General features: G+C 55.3%; 1 protein-coding gene and 1 long non-coding RNA gene across 3 annotated transcripts; one reads left to right on the top strand and one right to left on the bottom strand.

The window, feature by feature from the left end:
• Positions 1-6,951: 6,951 nt before the first annotated feature.
• Positions 6,952-15,683, top strand: LOC111182758 (uncharacterized). Of its 2 annotated transcripts, XR_016389047.1 has the most exons (4): positions 6,952-8,641; positions 8,717-9,830; positions 10,755-13,094; positions 13,628-15,683. It is a non-coding gene; the product is annotated as an uncharacterized LOC111182758 (long non-coding RNA). The 2 variants fall into 2 exon arrangements; XR_016389046.1 differs by having other exon boundaries at positions 6,955-9,830; positions 13,628-15,679.
• A 2,375-nt stretch (positions 15,684-18,058) lies between these two features.
• SOCS3 (suppressor of cytokine signaling 3) lies at positions 18,059-22,861 on the bottom strand. Its single transcript, XM_022589458.3, has 2 exons — positions 21,733-22,861; positions 18,059-21,178 (listed from the first exon to the last, which is right to left on the bottom strand). The coding sequence occupies exon 2, from the start codon at positions 21,088-21,090 to the stop codon at positions 20,377-20,379; it is 714 nt and encodes a 237-aa protein (XP_022445166.1). The 5' UTR covers positions 21,091-21,178; positions 21,733-22,861; the 3' UTR covers positions 18,059-20,376.
• Between the last annotated feature and the right edge of the window lie 3,660 nt (positions 22,862-26,521).

Here is a 26,521-nt window from a genome sequence, read left to right as displayed (position 1 = left end):
CATCTCATCTGTCTCTTTCAAGCTATTGTTCCAGCCTGTCATCATCTTTGAATCCAGATGAGTTGGATTATCCCCCCACCCCCCGACTTTGTTTTATCTGAAAATCTGGTCATATGCTTTCATGGTCTTCATCCAGGTCACGGATGAAAATATTCCGCAAGGCCAGAGACTTGTGGCACATCTCTAAAGACTTACCTCCAGATGGACATTGTTTCCTAATCAATTGCTTTGTTTTGTTTGTTTGTTTGTTTATTTGTGTTTTGGCCGCACTGTGAGGCAGGTGGGCTCTTAGTTCCCCCATCAGGCATCGAACCCATGTCCCTGGCAGTGGAAGCGCCGAGTCTCAACCACTGGATGGCCAGGGAAGTCCCATACAATTACTTTTTTTTTTTTTTTTTTCCTTTTTGGCTGCACCGCTGCATGCGGAACTTCCCTGACCAGGGATCAAACCCTCACCCCCTGCAGTGGAAGCACAATCTTAACCACTGGCCTACCAGGGAAGTCCTATGCTTTTTGTTTTGTTTTTAGTAATTCTTTCTACCTGCTACAACCTAACCATGCTATCTTCAAGGCTAACTTTTTCAATGTCTTCCATAAGGCGATCACAGAAAGCCGAATGTTCTAATGGAATCAAGGTATTCTATATCCATAGCAATTTTCTTTTTGGCCGAGCTGCACGGCTTGCGGAATCTTAGTTCCCCGACCAGGGATCGAACACGGGCCCCCTGCAGTGGAAGCGTGGAGTCCTAACCACTGAATTGCCAGGGAACAGGGAATTCCCTATCCATAGTATTTCTATGATCTGACAAACCTGTCAAAGAAGAAAGGACTTATTTGGCCTGAGTTGCTAATAGTAAGTTACAATTTTTTTTTTATCCTTGAAAAAAGGGTAGTCAGTATTCATTTTATTATCAAGCATTCCAAATCTCTCAAACATTTTGGTATATATTTCTACAAGTTTCTAAAAACGTCTAGACGTATGTATGCCAGAAAATTCATAAAAATGCCATCATACCTAAATACTCTTTTATCTGCTTCTTTAACTTACTAATGTTTTGTGAATCTCTTCACATATGAATAAGTGTACAGCTAAACTATTTTGATTGGCTGTGTAGTATTCCATTATCAGGACACCTATGCAACAGACCTTACATTACTGGATTCCAATTTTTTTGCCTTTATAAACCTTGCTACATAAACCTGTTATGAACATGTCTTGTTCCTTCCCTGAAACAAGTTCAGATCTTATACTCTGCCTTTTCTAAGTATCCTCTGAATCCCCACAGTGTTTATCTATACTTCTCATGTGAACCTATTTCCATTACAAAAATTATACACTGTCTGCTCCCTGCTTGTAGCCGCTAAGATCCTTTAGGGAACAGTCCACCCCAATTTAATGCCTAACACAGTAGCTTGTACTTAGACACACTCCGTAAATATTCGTTGACTAAGGGCATGAATAAACGAATTTATTTAATGATTCATTCTAGAGTTTTGCTGGTGATTAACATCATACTCGCTGGTTTCTAGTTCCCGAAGTCTGGTTTCTGCCCCAGTGGGGCCTGGTTTGCCCATCTTCTGGCCCCTCGCCCAATCTCAGGGATGAGAGAAAGTGCAGCCAGGGTTGTGAGCTCCCTCCTCCCATCCCCACGGTCCCAGGATGGTGATGGCCTTGCCCTGGGCTGACACGAGTTGATTCAGAGCCTCCCTGCCCACTCTCACGGTCAGTCTCCTCTCCTCTCTCGGACTTCAGTTCTCTATTAGCCTTCCCCGGCCCTCCTTTCTTTCTGAATTTGATTGAGAAGCAGGTAAGCTTGGAGCAGGTCCGCATGGCCTTGGGAGGCCATCTGGGGAAGGGGTGAGGTTGTGGCTGCCTTGCATGGCTCCCTCGTGAGAAAGATACCAAAGCCTCTGCTCTTTAGGGCTTGGGTGAGACTGACAGAGTTTGGGGGTGGGCCAGTACACAGTAGGTGCTCAATCAAGGCAGTTTTCTCTCTCCTCTTCCTTTACTGGACACAATTCAGTCTTCTCCCCTAAGGACTGGGTCTGCCCCTGAGGGATCACTGTTGGTGAAGAGCCCTCCCTCCTTCCCTTCCTCCCTTCTCTCCTCATCTTTTTGAAATATGACCTCAATTCCCTAGAAGTGTGTTGTTTTTCTTTTTTTGGCCTCACCATGCGGCTAGTTCCCCGACCAGGGATTGAACCCCGGGCCCCGGCGGTGAAAAGCGCCAAGTCCCTAATCACTGGACCTCCAGGCAAGTCCCTAGAAGTGTTTTCTTTAGTACCCCAGCCACCAGCACTCTTTTCTCATAGAGCTCACTTGCGATTAGATCGTCTGATCTGTGGATTTTTTTTCCTACTTCATGATTTTCCTTGACCCATTTTCACTCCTAGGGCCTATAGCTTTTTTGGGCCAGAGTTTCCCTGAACTTTTTGGAAAAACGTCCCCTAACGTCTAGGGAACCCATCTGACAAATCCCAGTGTCTCTCCCCTTAGCTATCATTAACCCGTAGGAAATCACCTGCAAGTGACCCCCCACAATGAAATTCCTTTCCTGGGGACTTCCCTGGTGGTCCAGAGGTTGAGACTCCACTCTCCCAATGCAGGGGGCCCAAGTTTGATCCCTGGTCAGGGAACTAGATCCCACATGCATGGCATAACTAAAGATCCTTCATGCTGCAATGAAGATCCTGCATGCCGCAGCTAAGACCCGGCGCAGCCAAATAAATATTAAAAAAAAAAAAAAGAAAGAAAGAAAGAAGGAAAATTCCTTTCCTGGAGCTCAAACATCAACCTCTTGACTGGAATAAAGACCATCATCATCCCCACCGCCACTGTGATCCGTCAGCTCAGCCCCAGATTAACTGTTGATGCTATGTCTGGGTTGCCTTTCTAAATAATGGCTAAGAAAGGCAACGTGATCCAATATAACAAAATCTACTGGGCACCGACTATGTGACTATGAACCGGGGATTGGCGAGAGAAAAGATAGATGAGAATTGGCCTTGCCCTCAAAGAGCTTAGAATCTAATGACTAAGAACTTAGGTTTGGAATTGGAGAGCTTACAACCTAAAATGAAGGAGCAAAAAGATGAATTGGGTAAAATCAGGATAGTTTTGTGTTTTTCTTAAAGAATTTTAAAGCGGTGTTGCCTTCCTGTTTCTTCATCAGGGGTAAGTAATTTCCAGTCATCCCATCCATTAAACAAATATGTATTAAGAAAGCAAAACACAGGCCAAGAGCCTGCTGTGTGCATGGCTGGATGCACAATGAGGCCGTTCTCAGGAGACTTGAGCTCTGCTCCGTGAGAAAGCATAAAACGAAGGGGACACCAAGGTCAGAGGGCAAGTGCCCAACCCTTGCCAGTGAGAGTCGTCTTGAGTTCCACTTGAGGGGTTCAGAGTTGGGTCATCGAGGGTGGAAAGTTCTGGAAAAACCCTAATACCCCTGTTGCAACATTCTAGGAAAAATGGTCCGTCTACTGAATAAGGGTGAATCAGCCGGGGAAGGTTTGGGGCTATCAGCACTGTCCCACGGCCACTTGTCGCCAGTCTTTGGTTCCCCAGTGAAGTTCCAGCTACCCTCTGGGGGCCGAGGGGAGGAGACGGTGAGCTCTGATCGGGAATTTCAATGAGACATATGCAAATGCCCAGTGGGCTCTTCAGAGGAAGTTCTGAGAGGAGAGGGCTATGGGGCAGCTCGGCGCCCATAACCCGCAAAGCAGAAGTGAGAGCCGTGCGATTTCCCAGTCCTCTCTCCCCGTCTCACCCAGCCCTGCCCCCGTGGTGTGGGCCTCCTTCCCTCTCAGAAATGAGACCTGTGACTTTTCCCCAGTTACCCAAGTCTGAGGAAATGTTTGTCTTGAAAGGAAACTAGACTTGTAAGCCTCTTTTCAGCCCCAGAATTGAGGAATAGATTTGGGGCACCCAGTGGGGCTGAGCAGGTGAAAGGAGGGGCAAAGGAGTAACCCCCCTCCCCCTCCCCCACCTTGAGCACCTACCAAGTATCAGGCCAGGGATCCAGGGCCCTCTGCAGGGTGTCCCCACCCTCACTGGCAGTGAGTGGCTGGTGGGACCAGGACCTGACCTTGCCAGCCAAGTTCCCACACACTCTGGCCCCAGGGCCACTGCCCCCCCGGACAGTAAGCCCCCTCAAGACTGGGCAAATGCTATTCTTTCAGGAAACTAGGACACCACTTGGAGTATTTCCGCTGCAGCTCTGGCCTTTGACACAGATGCACATCTGGAAAACGCGGCCTTCCTTCCCCACGGAGTTTTGAACGAGCAGTTCTGGATTCCCAGTAACTTCCACTTGTAATTAATTGTCAATTGATTACCCGTTCACTTACGCGTGTCAGTGTGAGGGCGCTAGCCTCTCCGTCAGGAAGTCAGCTATCTATTGACGAGTGAGTCAAAGCATCCGGTGGGTTACTTATTCATGAGCCAGGGTGCCCATGTAGCTGGGTTTCCCTCACCTGTTCCAGCTTGCCCTGAAAGATGGAAGTAAAGGGCCCTGGGGAGAAAGTGCTTTCCTGACTCTTCCTGGGCCCATATTTGAACCACACTTTCTTCCCTCGCTTGCGCTCTCTCTCTCTCTCTCTCTCTCTCTCTCTCTGTCTCTCTCTCTGCCTCACACACGATTTCCATCCCAGGTCTGGTGGCTTTTGGCCTGACCTTTTACCCATATCCCACAGTGTTAACCCTGGCCAACCCAAGGTGTAAACAACACTAGATGGCACCATAAAGCATTGGCAGTAAACTGTAGACCATATTCCTTTTCTTTTTTTTTAAGATGACTTTTATTTTGCTTTATTTTCTGGCCACGCCACGCGACATGTGGGATCTTAGTTCCCCGACCAGAGACTGAACCCGTGCCCCCTGCGTTGCAAGCGCGGAGTCTTAACCACTGGACCTCCAGGGAAGTCCTGTAGACCGTATCTCTTTTTCTGCGGAGTGAGGTGAGAGGAATTGGGGCATGGCGATGTTTTATTTTTTATTAACATACAATTGATTTTTTATTTATTTTCACTGAGTTTAAGTATACATTTGGTACACGTGTTTTACTCACAGGTATTAGTGTGATAATTTGAAGGAAAAGCTGCGGGGCATAAACTGCAGGGGGAAAAAGTCTGGGGCTAAAAGTGGGGCATCTGAGGATCCAGAAGCTAAGGCTCGAGGGGCAGAGGACATTCTGTGGGCCAGCTGGGCCTGGGTGCTGGCCTCATTACTGAAGCAAGCCACTTAATCTCTTTAAACCTCCAATGCTTCATCTGAACACCAGGAGGACCGCTGTGTGGACCGCTGTGTGGATTCCCCCTCCCTTCTTCTAACGTGGTGCACACGGTGCTGGTGGGATGAAGACCACCTGGGGCTGGTTAGAAATGCAGCATCTCAGGGCCTCCGCATTTTAACAAGATCCAAGTGGCTTCTGCTGACAAAGTTTGATTAGTGCTTTGCTAAACATGACATATTTAAAACACCTAAAAAATTAAAAAAATAATAAATAAAGCACCTAGCAGAGAATTTGGCAATGTTAGTTTCCCTCCTCTTCCCTTCCCTGAGTGTGCTCAGATGGGATTTAGGTTGGGTTAGATAATGAATGTGACTTGCAGTCTGATGGTGTCGCATGTATGTTGTCTCCTTATAACCATGATGTGGGATAGGCCACACATATGCTTATCTTTGTTCACAGGTGGAAGAGTGTGGCCCTGATGAGCCCAGCAATGGCTCCTAAGGTTACAGACCCAAGGGGACCAGGGCCACATGTGCAGGTGCTCACGGCTTCAACCACCAAGCCCAGGCTACCCATGGAAGGGGTCCCTCCCTCTGGTGGGGGAAGGGATCCAGGGGCCAGCTGGAGCATACGCTCATCAGATGGGTTAGCTGGATAGGATGTAAAAAGATCCCAAGGGGCTGGAGTTTGGTGTCCTCAATGTGACAGTTTAACAACTTTCATTTAATGACCATTTGGGGGACACCCATCCTTGTGCTGGGCACTGGGAATTCAACACTGAACCATATGGTCACGTGGGGTGATGGGCGGTAGTCAGGAAGGGAAGGCAAATGGGACACATGGGGACACTGGCTGTGCCCAGGCAAGCACAGGGTGCTGGGAAGACCACCCCAGACCGAGAGATGGGAGCAGAGGGGCGGAGAGGCTCAGGCGCCAGCACCTGCGTGGTGGGCACCGGATGAGGGAGCACCGTGGCCACAGGGCTCTGGACATTCTCTCAGTGACCTGGCACCAGAGAATGTTCCCGGCCTAGGGAAGGACCTGGGTCTGGCCAAAATAGAGGAGGGAACTGGGCGCGGCCTGGGAGGAAGGTGGGGCGGTGGGGAGGGAGGGGAGCCCTGCCCCAGCGTGCCCTCTGTCCCGGGCGCGCACCTTGCCGGGAAGCCCTGGGGCCGCAGCTGCTCGGGCTGCCCGGCCCAGAATAGCCTCCCTTCCGGGCAGGGCTGCCCCGGCCCGCGGCGCCAGCGCCCGAAATAGGGCTCGGCCTGGAGGCCCAGGGACGGCAGGCGGTGGGCGCGAGGGACCGCCCCAGCTCGGGGACGCGCCGGGGAACGGGCACCCGGGTGCGCGGCAGGGATCGGGGACCGGGGACCGGGGGCCGGGATGCCGGGCGCGGGCCAGCCGCGGGGTGGCGGGGCGGGGCGCTGACCTCACAGTCCGCGAGGAAGCCCGTCGTCGGGGGCCGGCCGCGCTGATGGAAGGGCTGAGGAATCCGCAGCTGGCGGCGCGATGGGGCATGTGCGTGTGTGTACACTTCCCCTTTAAACGTGGCCCGGAGAGGAGCGGTTGCCATGGGCACGCACCGGGAAGGGGGGTGGGGTGGGTGAAACCGAGGCGCGCTCGGACCGAGGTCCCGGTCCGGTCCTGGTCCGGGACCTGGCGCGGGGCCCTGCCCGGGCGGGGGAGTCGGGAGATCCCGCCGGCGGGGGAAGGGTGGCAAGGACCCGCCTCCAGGGACACCCCAATCCGAGCCCGCCCCCCGCCCCCGCGGTGTCCCAGTCAGATGCAGTCTTGGACCAGGGTGTCCTGAGGAGGCTCTGTGCCTGCCCTGCCCACCAAGAGGTGCGCCTCGCGGGGGGAGGTGGGGGACTAGCACAGGCTGCCCGCTGTTACCCTCCTTGGGCCCTGAGGCTGAGAGTTTAAAAGGTGCTTGACCTCACTTTTTGCCCATGCAGCCACCACCCCTCACCGACCTCCACCCACCCGCTAACCTCCTCAGCCTCTCCCAGCCTCAGTTTCCTTATCTATTAACCAGCGATTAGTCATATCTACCATACAGGGTGGTTGTGATTAAAATAGAATAATTATGTAATGTGCCCTGTGTGCTGTAGATGGGGTCCTCTTTCCCTTCTCCCCCCTCCCTCCTCAATCAGGCCTGGGATCAGTTAGGTCCTCCTTGTCAACATCCCGTCCCCCAGGCCTGGAGCTTCTCGTGGATCAACACCCTTGCCAGGGCTCTCCCCACCTCCTTTCCCCTCAGGGTTACCTTGGAACCCTCCTTACACAAAAGGATGGTTCAACTTGCTGTCGGAACCTGCAGGAATCCCAGGCTGAGGTCCAGGAATATTAACAGAGGGCCCAGCCTGGCTGAAGTGAGTCAGCCTCTCCCGAACATTACTTGCTGCTTCAGCTGCCCTTTGCAGATTGGACCGGTTGGTTGCCAGGACTAAGTGGCCCCTGGAAATCGCTGGGAAAACCAGCATGTCCTGGGGGTGGGGTTAAGAGCCAACCCCAGCATGCCAGGCCGGTAAGGGGCTCCTGATACCCCTTTGTCTCCTCCCTGGGAACCGAGGCTCGGGGCTGGGGAGCAGTGGTACCCCCTGTAAGGAAGGGCGGGCCTGGCTTACTGTAACTGCCTGGCTAAAAGCCTGATTGTCCTGTGGTTGGGCAGGCCAGCCAGAGAGGGGCCCTGGTGTAGGGAGAGCTCATGCAGTGTGTGAAGTGGAGATAGGCATGACTGCTTTCCCAAGGAGAGTTACTAGACCAGGTGGGGCTGCCAAGAGGGCGCCATTTCTCCCCCCAAGCAGGTCAGGCCACTAGTTAAATGCCAGATTATTTGCAAGAAATAGTTGGTCCAGGGCTCAGCCCCTTCCCAGGGGCATCAGAGCAGCCAGTGTTGACCCAGCACTCACTATGTCCTGGGCGACGTGGGTGTTCGCTCACTGATCTATGACAACAACCCTAGGAAGTGGGGACCGTTATTATCCCCATTGTAACAGATGGGGAGCAGATTCAGAGATCTGCCCTGGTCTCCTAACTTTGAGGAGGCGAACTGAACCGGGATGAAAACCCAGGCGCTTGATCCCCAGTCCGTCTGGCCTCCTGGGCGTGGGAACCAGTGTGGCCCGGAAGAGTAGTGGATGGCCCAGCGGACTGCCCAGGTGTCTGAACCCCTCCCCCCAGGCACGCTGTCTGCTGGGTACTCAGCTGACTTCCTGTCCCTGGAAGAGCAGCTGCGGGTATGCTGGGGTAGGGCGGTCCCCTTCCTGTAGTTCAGGTAAAAGCATAACCCCATGGCTTCTTGGCATCCTCCCTCTCTCCTTTCCCAGGCTCTAGATGTCAGACAGAACTGGATGCCCCAGAAAGCCTCTCAGGGCCAGAGATTTGTCCGGAGTCTCCAGTTGTAGGTGAGGGGCCGAGGGGGCGGAGAGAAGGGGCTGCAGGCCCTGGTTGAGGGGAGGACCTGAGAACTCTCCTTTCAGCTCTAACAGACCACCTGGAGCTTTCTTCATCACGCTTCCTCTCTAATGATGATGGCGATGCAGAGATGAAAGATGCAGATGGAAGTCCCTTAACTTCATATCCCCAGCTCTCTCTAACCTGGTCGTCTGGAACATCTGAGGGATAGAGGCTGCCGCGCTCCTGTGTCCACTTCACCATCAGATAACCCAGGGCTTTGCAAAGAGCTGGCTGTTGGGCATCCCCTGGACTTTTCCCTAGGTGACATTGCCAAGGAACTGTGGCACTGGCAGATTTCCCACGCCCAGCCCCGAGGCTTCACCTTCCCCTGTCTTTTGCCCATGGAAGCTCAGAATAAGCTTTCTAGAGGATGCTCTTTCTTGCGTGTAGCGTCATCTGAGGTTGCTAATACTGAAGCTCTTCACCAGAGAAACGTAGGAAGCATCCCTGCAGCTAAATGAGGCAATGTCTGTAGAGGACCAGGCCATGCCAAGCAGGCTACAGACGCATGCTCCCTCCTCCCCAAGAGGCACTGCCCTTGGCTGTGCAGACTGCCTCTCAGGCCTGCCCTTGGCCAGGCCATCTGCTGGGCCCATCCCTGGGCACCTTTGAAGCCTGTCCTTTGCTCAAGGTGTCTTGGATGGAGTATAAAGGGGCCTTGCTCTTGTTCCTCTACCCAAGAGCAAAGAAAGACACATTTGTTAGGCTCTTCCTGGAAAATGCAAGGAAAGAAAAAAAAATGTTCTTAATTTTAGATCCTGCAGGACCAACCAGCAGTACAGGGTTGAATAGTATACCCCAAATTCATGTCCATGTGGAGTCTGTGCATGTGCCCTTATTTGGAAATAGGGTCTTTGCAGATGTAGTTAAAGATGAAGTCATACTAGATTTGTTTGGGCCCTAATCCAATGACTGGATACAAGAAGAGGGAGATTTAGACATAGGCACACGGGGAAGACAGCCATGTGAAGACGGAGGCGAAAACTGGAGTGATGCGTCTATAAGCCAAGGAACGCTAAGGATTGCTGGTGATCACCAAATGCTGGGGAGAGGCAGGGAAGGATTCTCCCCTAGAGACTTCAGAGGGCACATGGCCCTTGCTGATATCTTGATTTGGGACTTCTGTCCTCCAGGATGGTGAGAAAATCTGTTTCTGTTGTTTTAAACCCCCTAGTTTGTGGACCTTTGTTATAGCAGCCCCAGGAAACTCATACGAGCACCAAATGTCAAACAGAGGGCAGTTGTGGAAAACAAGAAGGAAATGCAGCAGGCACAGAAAGGAAAGGCTTGGATGAGACCAAGGAGGAGACAGGAAGGAACACTTCCTAAGCATCCTCCTCCCACCCGGGACGGGAAATGGTGGCCAAGCCTTGCCGGGCTCCACTTTCCTCATAGCAGGGGTGTGGGGGGTTGGATGGGGGTGAATGTGGGAGGTCATTTTGAATCTTGCTGGTCCCAGGGAGACCCTGCTAATAATACTAAACCTGTGACATGGTCTTGTCCCTACCTCATGACAATCCATGAAGTGGGTTTTGTTGAGATCCCTGTGTATAGATTAAGAACCACGGCTAGACAGTTAAGTACCCGCCTAAGGTCATTTGCCAGGAAGCAGTGATCTGGGACACACACCCAGCTCTCCTGCCACCCAGTGGCGCTCTGCCCTCTGCCGGTCCGGGGCTCCTGTGCCCATGTCCGGTGTCTCGGGAGGGTTGGCAGATGCTGGCCATGGGCAGGGATGCTGCAGCCCAACTGCCTGGGTTTGGACCCAGCTCTGCTCCTGGTTAGCTGTGTGACCTTAGGCACGTCACGTTACATCCCTGTTCTGTAGTTCCCTCCACTATAAAAACGGGGACAATAATAGGAACTAACTCATGGAGTTGCTGGAGAATTAAATGCGTTCCCACCATCCACGTGCTTAGAATGGCGCTTGGCGCATCAGAAGCAGGCCACGAAAGTATGTGAAATAAATAAAATATGTGGGTGAAGGTTCTTTCCCTGCAGGGTCGGGGCCAACAAGAGGGCCTATGGGATGGTGAACCTTTCTTTATTCTTACTCCACAGGCCAGGGGGAGACCAAGGCCAACAGCATTCTCATGCAGTCCTTGTCTGTTTCCCACTGAACCCTCCAGAGAGCAGCAGGGAGGGCCACTGAGACCAGAGAGCAGAGTCCTGGGCGGGCTGACTCAGTTGCTCGAATCCTCCCTCCGAGGCCAAGAACACCTGTGATCCTGGATCAGGACAGCTTTCTCCTCCCAGAGGAAAGCTCGGACCCCTGCCATCACCTCGCCGCTGAATCCTGGTCAGCGATCTGCCAGTTCACTGTGTTGCTCACAGTGGGAAGCTAGACTGCGGTGATTCATCATCACGCATCACCCCATGGAAAGTTCATCTACGGCGCACATCGGAGGGACGGTACTGGGCGTTGCGTTTACAGACGGAGCTCAAAATGTGCTGAGCGGCTTGTGCACGCAGCAACGTGCCCAGCCCGGGCACATCCAGGAAGTCGTCCAGGCATCTCTGGCCATTTCTCCATCTTTCTCCCGGGGGCCTGTAGCCTCTACCGGGCTTCTGGCCCTTTTAATTGCTTCCTCTCCAGATGTCTCTCCTACCAGTGACAGAGTCCGGCCTGATGGTCCCAGGGCCTTGTATATTCTGCCAGGGTTGAGGCCCCTCCCCTCCCCCACTCAGGATGGACCAGCTCAGTCCTTACCCTGGTGTGGGCACAAGGTCTCTTGTTGCAGCTGGGCCCCTTGGCTGACCTTCTCAGCTCCTTCTCTAAGGCTGGAGAGGCCTGGCAGGATGCCTGCAGGCTCCTCCCCTCCACTCCAGGGCTCTGGCCAGAGCCTGGTCAGGGTCCTTGCTGAGTTCCCAGCCAACCCCTGGAGTGATGGCCTGAGAAGTCCAGCGGGGAAACCCCAGTGTGTAGGGCAGTATTCCATTGACTGTCCCCACCCCCTTATTGGGCAATGCCGGCTGGTCTCTGAATAGCTTCTGGGTGGCCTTCCCGCCAGACCCCCTTGCCTACTTTCACCAGGTGCCAAGGAACACTGAAAAGGGCAGCGAATGGCTAGGGTACCACGCTCAAAAGCCAGCCTGCCTCCCTCCCAAGCTGGCTCCTTTCCCTCCAGCCTCCTTTTCATAGAATTGTATTACAGAAGGGGATATAGAGGTCATCTCATCCCCCCGCTGGCTTCCAGAAGGAATAGTTTAGAGTGATATTGGGGTTCTCTGAGGCTTTACGCAAAACTCTGCACATTGGGTTGGCCAGAGGTCTCACTGGAGTTTCCTTGGCAATTCTGTGTCCATTGGGAACACCAGCCCTGAACGTCTGAGGCTCCCAGACGCTGGGAGATGGGATGACCCTGGCGTTCCCTGCAACCACTCAAAGTCTCTATGGATGGAATGGCAGCCCCAGGACTGTCCCCCAGGGCTGACTGGTCTCTGATGAGAGCCAGGTGTGGATCCAGCTGCCATTTGGGTCCCTTGGGGAGCTTTCACAGTAGCTGCTAAATGGAGGTCCTGGATGGTGGGGACTCACACACACAGGTGCAGGTAGTGGTGGAAAGGGCAGGTGATCAGTGTTCTAAGTCTGCTCCTTCCACTAACCGTCTGTGTGACTTGAGGCACGCCTAAATCTCTTGACACCTTAGTTTGCTCATCTGGAAAACGCAACATATTTCATTTGAGCTGCCTCACTTACCTCTGAGTTATATAAGGAGGGAAGAGCGAGATAATATATTAGGATGTGTTCTGAAAAAAACAAAAGTGCTGTTCATGCCAACACAATGTATTAAAAATAAAAGATGCCGGGGCCTCCCTGGTGGCGCAGTGGTTGAGAGTCCGCCTGCCGACGCAGGGGACGCGGGTTCGTGCCCCGGTCCGGGAAGATCCCACATGGTTCGGAGCGGCTGGGCCCGTGAGCCATGGCCGCTGGGCCTGCGCGTCCGGAGCCTGTGCTCTGCAACGGGAGAGGCCACAACAGTAAGAGGCCCGTGTACCGCAAAAAAAAAAAAAAAAAAAAAGAAAAGATGCCTATTTGCTTCCCGAAGTAAAAGTTGTAAACGATTTAAATCATATTTTAACGACTCCAGAAACCCCTTTATTTAAAGACATTTCTTTCTTTTGTACAGTCAGGGGTCAAGCATTTGGTGGGCTTCCACTGGGCGCCACCGACTCTGCCGGATTTTGTGATGAATGTAAAAAGCTGGAAGATCCAGTGCCTGGTGCACAGTAGGCATTCAATAAGTTATCATCGAAGGAATGAATAAGAGAGTTCTTCCTTCAGAGAGTTCATAGTCCAGCCTGGAGGAAACTGGCAACCACCAACGAGAGGCAGAATTGGAAGAGGGAGAAGGGCTGTCTGGGCTGGTGGGATAACCCCCGTGTGAAACGGGCTCACAGGTGAGCACAGGTGTGAAGCCTATGGTGGGCAGGTAAGGAGACTACCTTGATGGTAGGAAGTAAGTCTCCCAGTGTGGGGTGGAGTGGGTGGGAGAGTTGAAGACAATGAGCTTTCCTCTAGGGTGAGAGTCTGAATGTATTGGAGGCGGCTTAGAGGAAAGTGCCACGGGACCCAGTGTGCATCCTATGGGGAAGGGCCCTGTGTGTGACGTAATGATAAGACCAGTATTTTTAGAAGATGAGCCTGGCATGGAAGTGCCTGATGGGGACACACCAAACTTCTTGAAGTTCCCCAAAGCCTTCTTTTCCCTTTTTTGGCCATCTCCCTGTTTCTGATCATTAGAATGCCCCGCTGTCCCACGCCTGCCAAGGGAACACCTGCTATTTCCCATTACCAGAGTCACCTCTTCTGGGAAACCACTGTAGGTCATTTCCTCCTGGGGGCCTCCAGATGTACCCTGTATACCATTTTATTTTTATACTCATTCCTTTTTAGGATACTTATTGGTTTTCACGTCTGGTTCCCCTTTCAGACTGTAAGTCTCTTGAAGTCTGAATGTTTCCTGGTTGGCAATGATCTCTCCAGCATTGGTCACAGTGCCCAGAACAGGGCTCCCACCTGCATTGATATCACCTGGGGCACTGGGCAGGTAAGCATCAGGTACTAATAATGAACCCTAAAGCTCAGAAACACTGCAGCCCCCATCACACAACTTCGTGGGACCCCCACCCACAAAGATCATACTGTGAATAGCGCCCCCTGTGGTTGTGTACACATTACATCAGCCTCCTGTTTTTTTGTTTTTTTTTTTTGCGGTACACGGGCCTCTCACTGTTGTGGGTGGGCTCTCCCATTGCGGGGCACAGGCTCCGGACGCGCAGGCTCAGCGGCCATGGCTCACGGGCCCAGCCGCTCCGCGGCATGTGGGATCTTCCCGGACCGGGGCACGAACCCGTGTCCCCTGCATCCTCAGTCGGACTCTCAACCACTGCGCCACCAGGGAAGCCCTCCTCATGGGTTTTATGTTTCATGTCTGTACCTTCATCATCCTATACATTATGGATACCAAATAGCATTTTCTGTATGAAAAGAAGATTTGGGGGAGGCGAGGTGAAAGAGAGGAAACATTTTATTGTGTAATGTAAGTAACGAACTTGCATTGTTTGTTTCTTCTTTTAAGTCTAGGTTTTCCACCTTTCTCTAAGGCTGGGCCTGATTATTACAACGAATAGCAGCTGTGATCGTATTTACGAGGAGAGCGCGCAGTTTTAGTGTTCAGAGCCCTGGCTTCAGATGAGAGCCAGGGGCCTCTGATTCTCTCTGCAATGCAGCCTTCCAGGCCACTGCTGTTGCTTAAGGCTGTGCTGCAATCCGGAGCACTCAGGAGTGGGAAGTCCAGAGTTCTCCCCACTTCTGGGAACAGCCCTCCATCCCCCTCCCCGCGCCAGCTTCCACAGGCAGTCCTCATGACAGTGGGTCAGGCTAACCCAGGGTTTCACAAATGCCTGGCCTGTTCCCAGCACAGCACAGCTGGGAGGGCTCAGCACTGGGGGAAGGAGCACCGTCCTCCTCCCCCTGCCATCCTCAGGCTGGGGCCCAGGGGCTGGAGCCCAGCAGAGGGAAGGGCTGCACTTGTCTGCACTTGCCCCAGTGCGGGCAGTGATCCTGGGCCTTCCCTCCCTGCTAATTTCCCAGCTCTGGCTTAGTCAAGGTTCAAGGAGGATATTCCCTTTACCGGGAAGTGAGGAGGACCCAGGCTTGTCTTCCCCAAAGGAAGCGAGTGGTCTCAGAGTCACCTGAGGAGGTGTTGCGTATTGAGATTCCCCACTCTCCTTGGGGCTTCTGATTCAGAAAAGCTGAGCTTGGAGTCCGGGAATCTGCAATTTCACCCACTCCCTGGGGGCTATAGCCGCAGGTGGTTCTTTGGCTTTCATGAGCCTTGGGAGGGAGGCAGCTCTGGGAGGTGAGAAGGGTTGAGCCAAAAAAAGCCCTGTGTTCTCAGGTAGGACCTCCGGCTCTCTCTAATGAGCTCCATGACCCTGGAGTAACTGCCCTTGTAATCCAAGTCTCACTTTCACTATCACTGAAATGGATGTGTGACCCGAGGGAAGGGTGATCAAATGTCCTGGACATTCAGGGCTACTAACCCAGGACAAGCTGGTCACCGTACCTGAGGATGAGACAGGACTGTGGATGTTCGAGGTACTGGAAATGTGACTTAAAGATGAGTCTTTGCGGCACAAGTATCAGACTGTTTATTTTGTTTACATTTTAACTAGTGTTTGTCACTTCCACTAAATCTCTGGAGAGCAGGAGTAGCAGGGCCTTGTCTTGTTCACACTCAATCCCCTGACACACAGGATGTGTTAATGGGTACTCGCTGAGTGAATGAATGAATGAGTGAATGAGTGACTGACAGGCAGGGGCTGGGGGGCTCCAAGGACAGTGGTCTGGGGGGGAGAGGCTGCCGGCCTGGAGGGGGATCTCGGCTTCCCTGGGAAAACTTGATCCACTCATGGCCGACAAAGAGTCAGGGTTTTCTGAGCAGCCTCCCCTCGGAGGGGTCAGTGACCCCCAGGGACGAAGGACTGCCTCCCTCCCTCCCTCCCTCTCTCCTTCCAGGAGCCCCGGGCGCGCCGGTCCATCCTCTCTCCTCCCTCTCCCGCCCCCCACCCCAGGGAGGTGCGCCTGGCAGCCTCCCGGCCGAATTTCCTGGCACTGGTCTGAGAATAAACAGCACTCTGCGCCTGTAATTCCGTTGCCACGGCGACCGCTCCGCGGGCGGCGGGGGCGTGTCGGGGGCGTGTCGGGGGCGTGGCCTGCCCCCGCCGCGCTCCCTCTCGGCTCGGCAGCTGCTGCGGCTGCGGCGGCGGCGCGGGCCCGGGAGATGCCACCCGCCAGGCTCCGCGCGTACATTCTTCGCATAGCTCCGTCAGGGCTCCCGCGGTGTCCGGGAAGTGACTCTTCCTGGCAGAGGCAGGCCTCCAGAGAGACGCGCGCGCCTGCCCGCTCGCCCGGTGGCCGCCGGATCCGGAGGGGGCGGGACGCGGCGCGGGAAGGTGCGCCCGGGACCGGGTTCTTCCCACCTCGGCCTCGGTCTTCCCGGTCCGCCCCTGTGCACATTGTCCCCCACCCCGCAGGCTTCTGTCTCTGCTTAGACTCCCTCTGTGGCTATCTGACTCTGCCCTCTCTCTCTCTCTCTCTGCCTGGTACTCCGGCGGTGCCCCCTCCCAAACATCCTTAGACTAGGGCACACGTGCCCGCTTACTTTCCATCTCCAGCTCCCCTGTCTGTGGCCTCCTTCCTTCCCTCCCCCAGAGCAAGCCTCAGAGTTCCCGTTCCTGGCTCTAACTCATCAGGAGGCCTGCCCAAAGACAGCACCACCGGGGAGAGGATAAGGACCTCTTGGGGGTGGATTCCTACAGCGCTTGAAGCACGGTAATAGGGCCCACAGTCTGGGGAGCTCCATCTCCTCCCTTTCTGTTGGCCAGGGACCCCCAGCTGGGCTTAACCCCCTGTGCTTAACCCCCTTTGAGGCTCAAGCCGCAAAGAATTTTCCCTATGCCCTGCAGGACGCTTCTTAGCAAATCTGGGAACCAGGTGCACCCCTCCTCTGGCGGCCAGGACAGAGGGTCGCCCACAAAGTCCTCTGGAGGAGCGGTGTCTGCCTCTGAAAGGACTGAGAAGTACAGAAAGACTTCTGCAACACGGGTTGCTATGAGGAGGGAAAACAGGGAGAAGTGCTGGTGAGCAGACCAGTCTGAGAGATTCTTGTCCTGATGTTGCCGTTAGCTGGCTGTGTGAAGTCCAGTAAGTTGCTTTCCTTCTCTGGGAGTCACTTTGACTTGTCTGCAAACCAGAAGGTTGGTCCGGTCTGTGGTCTGAAAATGGAGAGACCTATGGGAAGGAAGAAGGGTGGGGTGGGCAGCGAGGGAAAGGAGTCAGGGGTCTTCTGCCTCTGAGTTCCACCTCCAAGGGGTAGGGAGAGCCACTTCCCCCCTGCAGGCCCTTCCGTTAGCACCCTCTAAACTCTGGACATCCTGGCTAAACAGCTGCCTTCTGGGCCTAGGATGGGGCCTTCGTGTGCTCTGGGTTCCAAGGTTCCATCGAGGCTGTCAGGCCAGCGGATGGTGGGGTGGGGAAGAGCCTACCAAAAGTCTCCCAGGCTCTCGTCCTCCTGCGAGGCGCTGGGGAGCCAGGCCCCACTGGGTCCCCTCACCTGACCTTGTGCTCTGGGAAGGTGACCTTGCCTGGGTCTACATTCCCAGTTCCAGAGGTGGTAGTCTCTCTGGTGTGCTTCCTAACGTGCTCTGTCTACTCAGTGGTCCCATGCCTGGCCTCGCCCTTTCTCGTCACTTTAGGTTATTTTCCCCAAAAGTCCAGGAAATGGGAAAGAAAAACGACTTTGTTTATTTACTCTCAGTTGCCTTTTGGACACTGATTCCTGAGCAGCTTATCGGGGGCCAGGAAGAGGGCTGTGGCACTTGTTTCAGGCATCCGAGGCAGAGGAGGGGATGGGGCCCCTGACTTGGGGAGAACACTGATCCAGCTGTCAGGCTTGGGGCCTTGGGGGAGAAGCAGCATGGAAGGAAAATGTCACAAAGCAGGCACTTTTAGTTTGTCTTTTTAGCAGAACCCTAGTGCTGAGTGTGTGTGTGGGGGGGGGGGCGGTTACCAACCTCTTGACTTTGCAGGGGGGACCTACCTAGGGGCAACCCCGGGCATATACTTTGTGCTTACTTAAGGGAGGCAGAGAGAGTTCCTGGGCTTTGGAAAAGTCAAAGGCTCCCAGATTCCTAACCTGTGTCTTTCCCACATTCCCAAGAGGTGTGTCCTTGGGCAGGTTGCCTAACCTCCATGAGCCTGAGATGCTGCCCCCACTCAGCCAACAAATATTTACCGAGCACCGTTCTAGGCATCAGAAGTGACCAGTCCAAGTCCCCGCTCCCATGGAGCACACAATTGGGCCTGAGAATATGCGGTGATAACACCAGCCTCCTGGGGGTGGCTGGGAAGGTGACTACCGACCCAGGTGGTCTCTCAGTGCCCAGAGGGTGGGAGTGGCTGAAAATAGGTGAATAGATGGCTGCTCTTATTGGGAGGTATGTGGCCCCATCCACTTCTCAGGCTGGGGCTCCTACCCCTGGGGAGGGCCCCACTTAGTGCAGGGTTTGCATCGGGACTCCCCCTCCCCCCACCTCCCATGGACCCGGCTGTGCTGAGGTCACGGGTCACCTCCAGGACCCCATAGTCTGGGCTTTCTCGGAACACCTCCCTGCCAAGGAGCCCAGCGCCTCTAATAGCTTGGAGCCTCTAAAAGCTTTGACCACAGCTCAGTTCATACTCCCTGCAAGCCCTTTGAAGCGCTTCCTTCGAACTTGCTTTGCATATTCTGGTCAGATCTGAATCACACTAGCAGGAATTACCCCTCTCGGTACAGTCTAGGTGGCTGCCTTAGCTTGTCAGTGACGTGAAGCCGAGTTTGATTCCATCACAGGGAGCGCCAGGGCAGCAAGGCGGTAGAGCCGCCGCCCTCTGATGTAGAGTGTAGGTGTGGGTGAAAGAGCAAGTAAGGCAGAAGGGGCGGGGGAGAAAGGCTCAAGTCAGGTTTTTCATTAAAAAATAGTGCTCTTTATTATAAATTACTGAAATGTTTCTTTTTTGAATATAAATATAAATATGTGCAAAGTTTGACTTGGATTGGTATTTTGTTAAGTTCTTCAAGCATCTCCTATCAGCCTCGAAGGCCTGGGTGGGGGGAGGGGAGGACTGGAGGTGGAATCTTTATAAAAGACAGAGTGATTGAGGCAGATTGTAAACATTATTAAAAAACAAAAACGAAACCCAAACAAAATAACAGGAAAAAAAAACAACAAAAACACCCCAACACACAGCTGCCCCATCCAGCCCAATACCTGACAACAGAAAACTTTGTGTGTTTAGTTTTCCCCAAAAAAGAACAGTTCCAGGTAATTCCATCCCCGCTACATTCCTGTAAGTTTTCACTGATCAGTGCTATTGCAGAGCGGGAGCAGCTGGGTGGCAGGGCCTCTCGATGACTTCCTGCCTGTGCCAGTCCCCCAGGGTGAGGAGGGAGGGCTGTGCAGGGTCTGGGGGGCTGTGGAGCCTGGTGGCTCTGCTCTGGCCAGAGCCCAGGCACCACTGGCCGGCCAGTACCAACTGGGCTGGCATTCTTCCTGCGCTCAGGTGGAAGGCATGGATCTCTGCCCGCCCCCCCCATGCATCTCTGACCTCCCCCGCCAAATGGTGTGTGGCCGGTGTACGCCCCTCTGAGAATCTCTTGGCCTCTGCCTGGATTGGTTGAGTGTGTGGCTTCTTGTGTGCCAGTCCCTATCCATGGGACAGGGAGCATTTAAGGCAAATCTCCTAGCCAGATATAGTCAGGAGGCACAAAGTAGAATCCCCCATCTTCTCTGTCCAGGATCTGGGGTCAAAGGTGGCTCATCTCCTCCATCTCCTCCAGCCCCATCCCCCAGGTGCCGAAAGGTATAGCATGGGTGGGGAAAGAAGAATTGACCAGCCGTCCATCCTCTTCCAAATGCCACTTCCCCCTTAAAACAGGGGAAGGGCCCTGGGCTCTCCCGCATTAGATGGACTCTAGGACCTGTGTTTCTGGTGGCTGTCCGAAAGGGGAGGAAGAGGGGGAGTGGAAAGGTCCCCTTCAGGCCACCCCTTGCCCTTCTCCCCAGTGCCAGAGGTGGAGCAGGCAGCCACCCTCCTCACCTGGGCTGGGCGATGGGGGTGACCATTTCCTTGGCCAGCCGGTAGCCCTGGGCCCCTGAGGCGCCCTCTCTCTCATCCACCCTTTTCCAGGCCCGCGACCTGCTCAGGTTTAAAGCTCTGTTTAAAACCAAATCAAAGAGCAAACAAGTTCCGTTGGAAAGTTCGAAGATTCCCCGGCAGTTCTCACCAGTTCAACACGCCCGCAGTGTCCCCCGTTTGGAAGCGCAGGGGGGTCGAGAAAGCAGGACAGGAGAGAGAATCCACTGAGGTCGTTGCTGTGGTCCCCCTGGGCCCGCCAGCTCCTCCGGAGAAACTGGCGTGGGGGAGGGGCGCTCAGGTGGCTCTCCCCCTCCCCTCAAACACATTCCAGGTACCACCCGCCCAGTTCTGCAGGGGGAGGACCAGAGGGAGGGGCCTGTCCGCCCCCTAGCTCACCCAGAGCTGCAGGACTCTCACGGCTGGATTCTTGTGCTTATGCCATGTGCCATGGAGGAGAGGGGACCCGGGCCCCTAGCCCCTACCCCTGCCCTTTGCTCTCTAAAGGGGGGCATCGTACTGGTCCAGGAACTCCCGAATGGGCCCAGGCAGCTGGGTGACTTTCTCATAGGAGTCCAGGTGGCCGTTAACGGTCTTCCGACACAGATGTTGGAGAGTGGCCACGTTGGAGGAGAGGGGCCGGCTCAACACCAGAGGGATCTTCTCGCCCCCCGAGTAGATGTAATAGGCTCTCCTGGGGGGGCTCCCCGGGAGCGGCTGGGCCGACGGCTGCTCGGGCACCTCGGAGGAGGGCGAGGAGGAGGGTTCAGCGGGGGGCGAGGAGGAGGGTTCAGCTGGGGGCGAGGAGGAGGAGGGGGCGCCGGAGGGCGGCATGTAGTGATGCACCAGCTTGAGCACGCAGTCGAAGCGGGGCACTGGCTGCGTGCTCCGAGGATCGCTCTGCAGCGAGAAGCTGCCCCCCTCGCACTGGATGCGCAGGTTCTTGGTCCCCGACTGCGTCTTGACGCTGAGCGTGAAGAAGTGGCGCTGATCCGAGCTGTCGCGTATGAGGAAGGTGCCGGCGGGCTCGGCGCTGAGCAGTAGGTTCGCCTCGCCGCCCGTCACGGCGCTCCAGTAGAAGCCGCTCTCCTGCAGCTTGCGCACTGCGTTCACCACCAGCTGGTACTCGCTCTTGGAGCTGAAGGTCTTGAGGCGCAGGCTGGTGTCCAGGGGGCGGCTCATCCCGGCGGCGGGAAACTTGCTGTGGGTGACCATGGCGCACGGAGCCAGCGTGGATCTGCGCGGCGGCTGCTGCAGCTGCTCGGCGGCCTCCGCACAGCGGCCGCTACCGCATCCCGGGGAGCTGCGGGGAGGAAGGCGCGCGCCGCGTGAGTACCCGGAACCCTCCAGCGCGCCCGGCCCACCCCGGCTCCCCTCCCTCCGCCGAGCGGCCGGGACACCAGCTGCCCCGGAGGCGCTTGCCTGGGCCCTCGTTCCGACCCAGACACCCAACGGAGCCCGCCCAGCCCCCGCCTCCAGGCAGCTCTTTCCCCAGCGCGCACTGGGAAGGCGCCGAGTGGGAAACTCGGGCGCGGAAGTTGGGTCTCCAGGAGCGTGGCCGGGGTGGGGAGCGGGAGAAGGGCCCCTGGGACGCTCTGGACGCCGCTCAGTCCGGTGGCCCCGGGCGGCAGGGACGGAGAAAGAAATCCGAGGCATGGGGGTAGGGAGGGGACACGAGAAGCCCGAGGGCCCCAGCCTGGGTATTCCGGGAACCTGGGATCTCCGGCTTCCATCCGCTCTGCCCCCTATCTCGTCCCCTCCCTGCCGGGAATGACCCGGGAAGGGGAGGGGAAACCGGGAAAAGCTCCCGGGACTAGCGAACCGACCCCCCCTCTACGGCGCGCCCCTCCTTCCTACCTGGTCCCAAACCGAAGTCTCTGGCCTTGGGGCTGCCCCTCCTACGGTCCCCAAGGCGCGGTGGCCAGCGGTGGCCCGCGCTGCGCCCAGATGTTGGCGGTCGTGAAGTCCACAAAGGGCCCTCGCGCGCGCGTCCCTCGGGCTTCGCCGGGACGCCCGCCCTGCCCCCTGCGCGCCCCCGGGCTGGCCGGGCGGGGGCGAGGCGAGGGATCGCGGCGGGAGCTGGGCCGGGCGGGCGGCGTGCGGGGCCGGAGTCGCGGCGGCGACGGCGGCGCGGGGAGTCCGAGTCGGAGCCGGCGCTGAGGCCGCGCTCGCGGGTATATACGCGGCCGCGGCGCCCCGCCCCCCGATTCCTGGAACTGCGCGGCCGGCCTTCTTGTAATGTTTAGTCACTACTCGCAGCAATGAAAGGCTGTGCGCGGATGGGAGGGAGGGGCCGCGGGCGACCGAGGGCGGGCCGCGAGCAGGGCCAGAGACCCGCAGAGACGCGCGCAGAGACAAAGCGCAACGCGAGGCAGCCGGGGCGGCCGGCGGGCTAGGCGCCAGCCCCGGCGGCGCGTTCCTGGCAGCGGCCCCTCCCCCGCGCGCGCTCCGCCCCCAACTTCTCATTCACACTTTCCCCCTCCCTTCTAAGAAGGCCAGTTTCTGGCAGAGGCGGGGGCGCCGCTCCCAGAGCGCGGGCAGTTCCAGGAGGCCGAGCGGGAGAGGCTCCCGGCTCCCCTTCCCTTTTCTCGGACCTCGTGGGGAGACCCCCTCGCCCTCCCGCGCCCGCCCGAGATCCCGATCGCGGCCCCAGGAGGCGCATGCCTGCCTCAGGGAAACTGGGGACACCCCAAGGCCGGGCCGCGAAACTGGGACCGGACCTGGGAGCCCTGGGGGGTGGGGACGCGCGACAGTCACCTGTGGGCATGTCCCCGAGGTGAAGCCGGGAGTCCTAAGGGTGGAGGGGACGCAGCCTGAGTGGCTGCTGTCCGGCCTCAGCCCATCGGCCCACCGATAGGTTCTTTGCCGATGCAACACGGGTGCCGCCTCCCACCACCAAAAAAACACAAACGCAAACAACAACCGCTTTCGCACTTCTGGGTCTCCAAACCTGCGAGGTGAGGTGTGGGTCTGGCCAGGTGCTCTTAACGCGGCGGGACTGGCCCGAGGGCGAGCGACGGCCCCACCCCGCGCCCCGTGTCCGCTAGAGGGCGCCCTGGGGTCTGCTAGTTGGAGCGGAGTTTGGTGCTGCTCTCCCCCCCACCCCCAAGTCCTGGAACGGGAACCCGAAGGGGCGGTGGGGAGGCTGGCTCAGGAGCTGGGGCGGGAGGGACCTTCTCGGGGGACCGAGGAGAATTCACATCACAGTCTGGAGTTAGACCTGGGAATAAAAGTCTAGCAGTGGAGGATTTCCGGAAAGCAGTTTTCACTTCAGCCCGCTTCCAGATAGCCCGGGACAGCTATCCTCTGAGTGTCGGGGCCCGATCTCTCCCTGGGGGTGAGAAGAGGAGGTGATTGAGGTGAACAGCGGATCTGTTCTTGGTCACGTCGGCGTGGATGTGGGTGGTCTGAGCTAACCAGGGCCAGCTTTACAAAGGATGGAAAATTTTGCCATCTGTCCCCAAACAGGCAGTGGGGTGCTGGAGACACCTGAGAACTAGCTTAAGTGGCACTTAGATTGTCATCTCTCAGGACGCAGGAACTGAGAGCTTTGGACGCTGCCCTTTTCCCAGATGCCATGCCACAGAATATAAGGACTCAGAAAGGAAGGGAGAGATCCTCGGGAGTTTAGAACTCGGAGACCCGGCTCCTTTGCTTCTCTAGGAGCTGATAGGCACCTCACTGTGCCTCCAACTTGCCGCTGTGTCTTCGGTCTGTGCCATCACTTCTCTCCCCCACAGATGTCAGGGGACTAAGTGAGATGTGGTCAGGACACCCAGTCTCTCTGGAATTCAGCTTTGCCATCCATAAAGTAGGAATAATAATCTTTTCCCATCAGAGATCTGAGATTAAAAAGACAAGAAAAGATTCTGCACATCAAAATGTGCTAGACATGGAAGTAATTCAGTGCAGTTCCCCCTTTGGATTCTGTTAGGAGAGCAGTAGTCAGGAGGAAGTCTTGTTACTCCTGCAGAGGGGGAAATTGATTTATTCAACACACTTCACAAATATTGGACTCTATGTACCAGACATTGTGCTGGGCATTGAAATATAATGACGAATAAGACCTAGTCTTTGCCCTCCAGATACTTGCGGCCTAATGAAATGGATTCTCCTTCTTTGTAGAATCAGGAGTTCATTCTTTTTCTTATCCATTGCTTAGGAGGCTGCCACCATGACCATCCACTGCTGTGCTGAGCCCCGTGGAGGACAAGGAAGGCTCACAAGGAATAGCCCTTGAGTTAATGGATGAGAAACTGCTTTGTAAATTATAAGGCTCTGGGGCTTCCCTGGTGGCGCAGTGGTTGAGAGTCCGCCTGCCAAGGCAGGGGACGCGGGTTCGTGCCCCGGTCCAGGAAGATCCCACATGCCGCGGAGCTGCTGGGCCCGTGAGCCGTGGCCGCTGAGCCTGTGCGTCTGGAGCCTGTGCTCCACAATGGGAGAGGCCACAGCAGTGAGAGGCCCACGTACCGCAAAAAAAAAAAAAAAAAAAAAATTATAAGGCTCTGACACAAGTTAGATTCATTCATCCATTCCAAAAACCCTCACTGAGTGCCTACCTTTACCAGGCATGGGGCAAAGCGCTGGGAACACAGAAGTGCTGGGTGAATCCTGCAGGGATACAGGGGAGGTGAGGGGACATGGGACCCCCAAGTGTTGAGCGTCACGAGAAAGAAGTGGTTGTAATTATATGATCCTATGAGACTGTGATCATTCATTCTTGGGGGGAGAGGGGGTCAGAAGTGAGGGCGGGAGAGATAAGGAGGAAGAAACAGCCCCTGAGCTTGGGATTCCCCGGTCTGGTTGGAGAGACTCATACCTCTGAAATCGGTAAGTCCTAATATCAACAGCACGGTACCCAAGTGAGCCTGGGCTCTGCCAAGGGCCAGCAGCAAAGGCTGCATGACTGGCGGGGAGCATAGAGTGGGCCCAAGAGTACCTGGATGATTTAAGGAGCAGAGAGGAGGGACAGGGTCATCATGCATGCCCAGCGGCCTGAAAGAAGCTGTCCTGCTGGAGAGGGGCAGGGCTCCCTGCATACTGACTCAGGAGACTGAACTGCTGTCTGGGCTCCACAGCCCAGTAGCTGTATGACTTTGGGCCACTGACTTTCCCAGCTGTGCCTCAGTTTCCTTATTTGTAAAACGGGCTGAAAATAGTACCTACTTCATCAGGTGGTTGTGAGGACTGAGCCAACGCGTGCAAAATGCTTAGGACGGTGCCTTGCACATATTAAATGCTCAGTTCACGTTAGCTATAATTATTTTGAAAGCACTGAGGAGTCTTCGGGGAGAGGGAGGAGAGGGAGGATAGGAGGGCTGAGGGGCTGCAGCTTGGGCCACTAGGGGATACATATGGCTATAAATGGCTTTATGTTTTGGAGAGCTATATATCTCCTATATAAGAGATATTCCAAAAAGCTGCTTGTCTTCAAACGGTTCAGCCAGTCACCAAGTTTCCCTTTGGCTTTCTAATATCTCCAGGGGGTTCCCATTGCCTTTGTGGTGATCCAAACCTCTCAGTGAGTATTTGTCTGAGGCTCTCTGCTCCCTCTCAGCTTCGTCAGCTGCCTCTGCCCCACTGACACCTCAAGCTCCAGCTACATGGAGCTCCAGGCTGTGTCCAAAACGTTCCCCAGGCCTGGGTCTTTGCATGGTTGCTTCCCTCTGGGTGGAACTACCTTCCACACCTTGGCTGATTTCTACTTTTCCTCTAAGATTTGGCAGAGATCGGTGTAAGCTTCCAGGGTAGCTCTTTCTATGCTGAAAAACGTGCCCTACTCATCCACTGTTAACCTAGAGGAAAAGGACTATGGTTGATTTTTTTTTTTCCTATGGAAGCCTAGAAACTGGTACGTAGAAAGTGCTCAATGGCTCTTCAAATAAGGGATTGTGTTGCCTTCTGTTTTCCATCATTTTTAGATACTACTGACTGCTTTCTTCTAGAGTAGCTTTTGGCCTTCTCCCGAAGGGCTCAGGAGTGGCTGTTTAGCTGGGAAGGAGGGTACAGAAGCCCCTGTGTGGTTGGTGGAGACTATTACGCCTGATAATCAGAAGACAAAGGGAGTTGAAGAGACTCAAACTTTGCTGGAAAAGTCAGGGAGGAGAGATCGGGACAATACAGGGCGCAGCCCCAGACACCTTCTTCCAGGCAAGAGAGATGCCCAGACCAGGGCAGACTTGACCTAAGGCACTTTCCCTGTCTGCTGGGGATGGGGAGTGGTGAGAAACCATTATCCAGGTCTGGCCCCTCTGCCCCTCCATGCTGTTTCCCTGGTTAAGGGATTTAGGAGCCTCCTGCCTTTTCAGAATCTCTCCATTTGCAGAATTTCTAATGAAGTCAGAATCCCATTTCCAGGCAAAGGTGCTTGGTCATAAAGATAATAAAGATATTCATTCATGATGGAGGGGAAGTACACAGCGGTTTCAGCTGCCCGTGGGGCTTCACTTACTCATGGTGTGTGACAGATGACGAACTCTTGCCCGAGCCTCTTAGATGGGAATGCTGGTGCCTGTGGGGTGGTCACAGGAAGCTCTGGCACGTCTCGGTGAACACAAGGTCCCATCCTTGCACACATGATCTCCGTATCCTCCGGGGGCCAGCCTGGGCGTGGGCACTAACGTTGCCGTCGTTCTGTTTGGTGGCT

Source organism: Delphinapterus leucas, chromosome 19 (genome assembly GCF_059928025.1).
Source record: "Delphinapterus leucas isolate spDelLeu-1000000601 "Yukka" chromosome 19, BTC_Dleu_Yukka2, whole genome shotgun sequence".
Classification (NCBI taxonomy): domain Eukaryota; kingdom Metazoa; phylum Chordata; class Mammalia; order Artiodactyla; family Monodontidae; genus Delphinapterus; species Delphinapterus leucas.
This window is presented reverse-complemented; position numbering and strand designations above follow the sequence as displayed.

Excerpts from the sequence above, each read along its gene's own strand:
- SOCS3 (XM_022589458.3), bottom strand. The coding sequence starts at position 21,090 with ATGGTCACCCACAGCAAGTTTCCCGCCGCCGGGATGAGCCGCCCCCTG.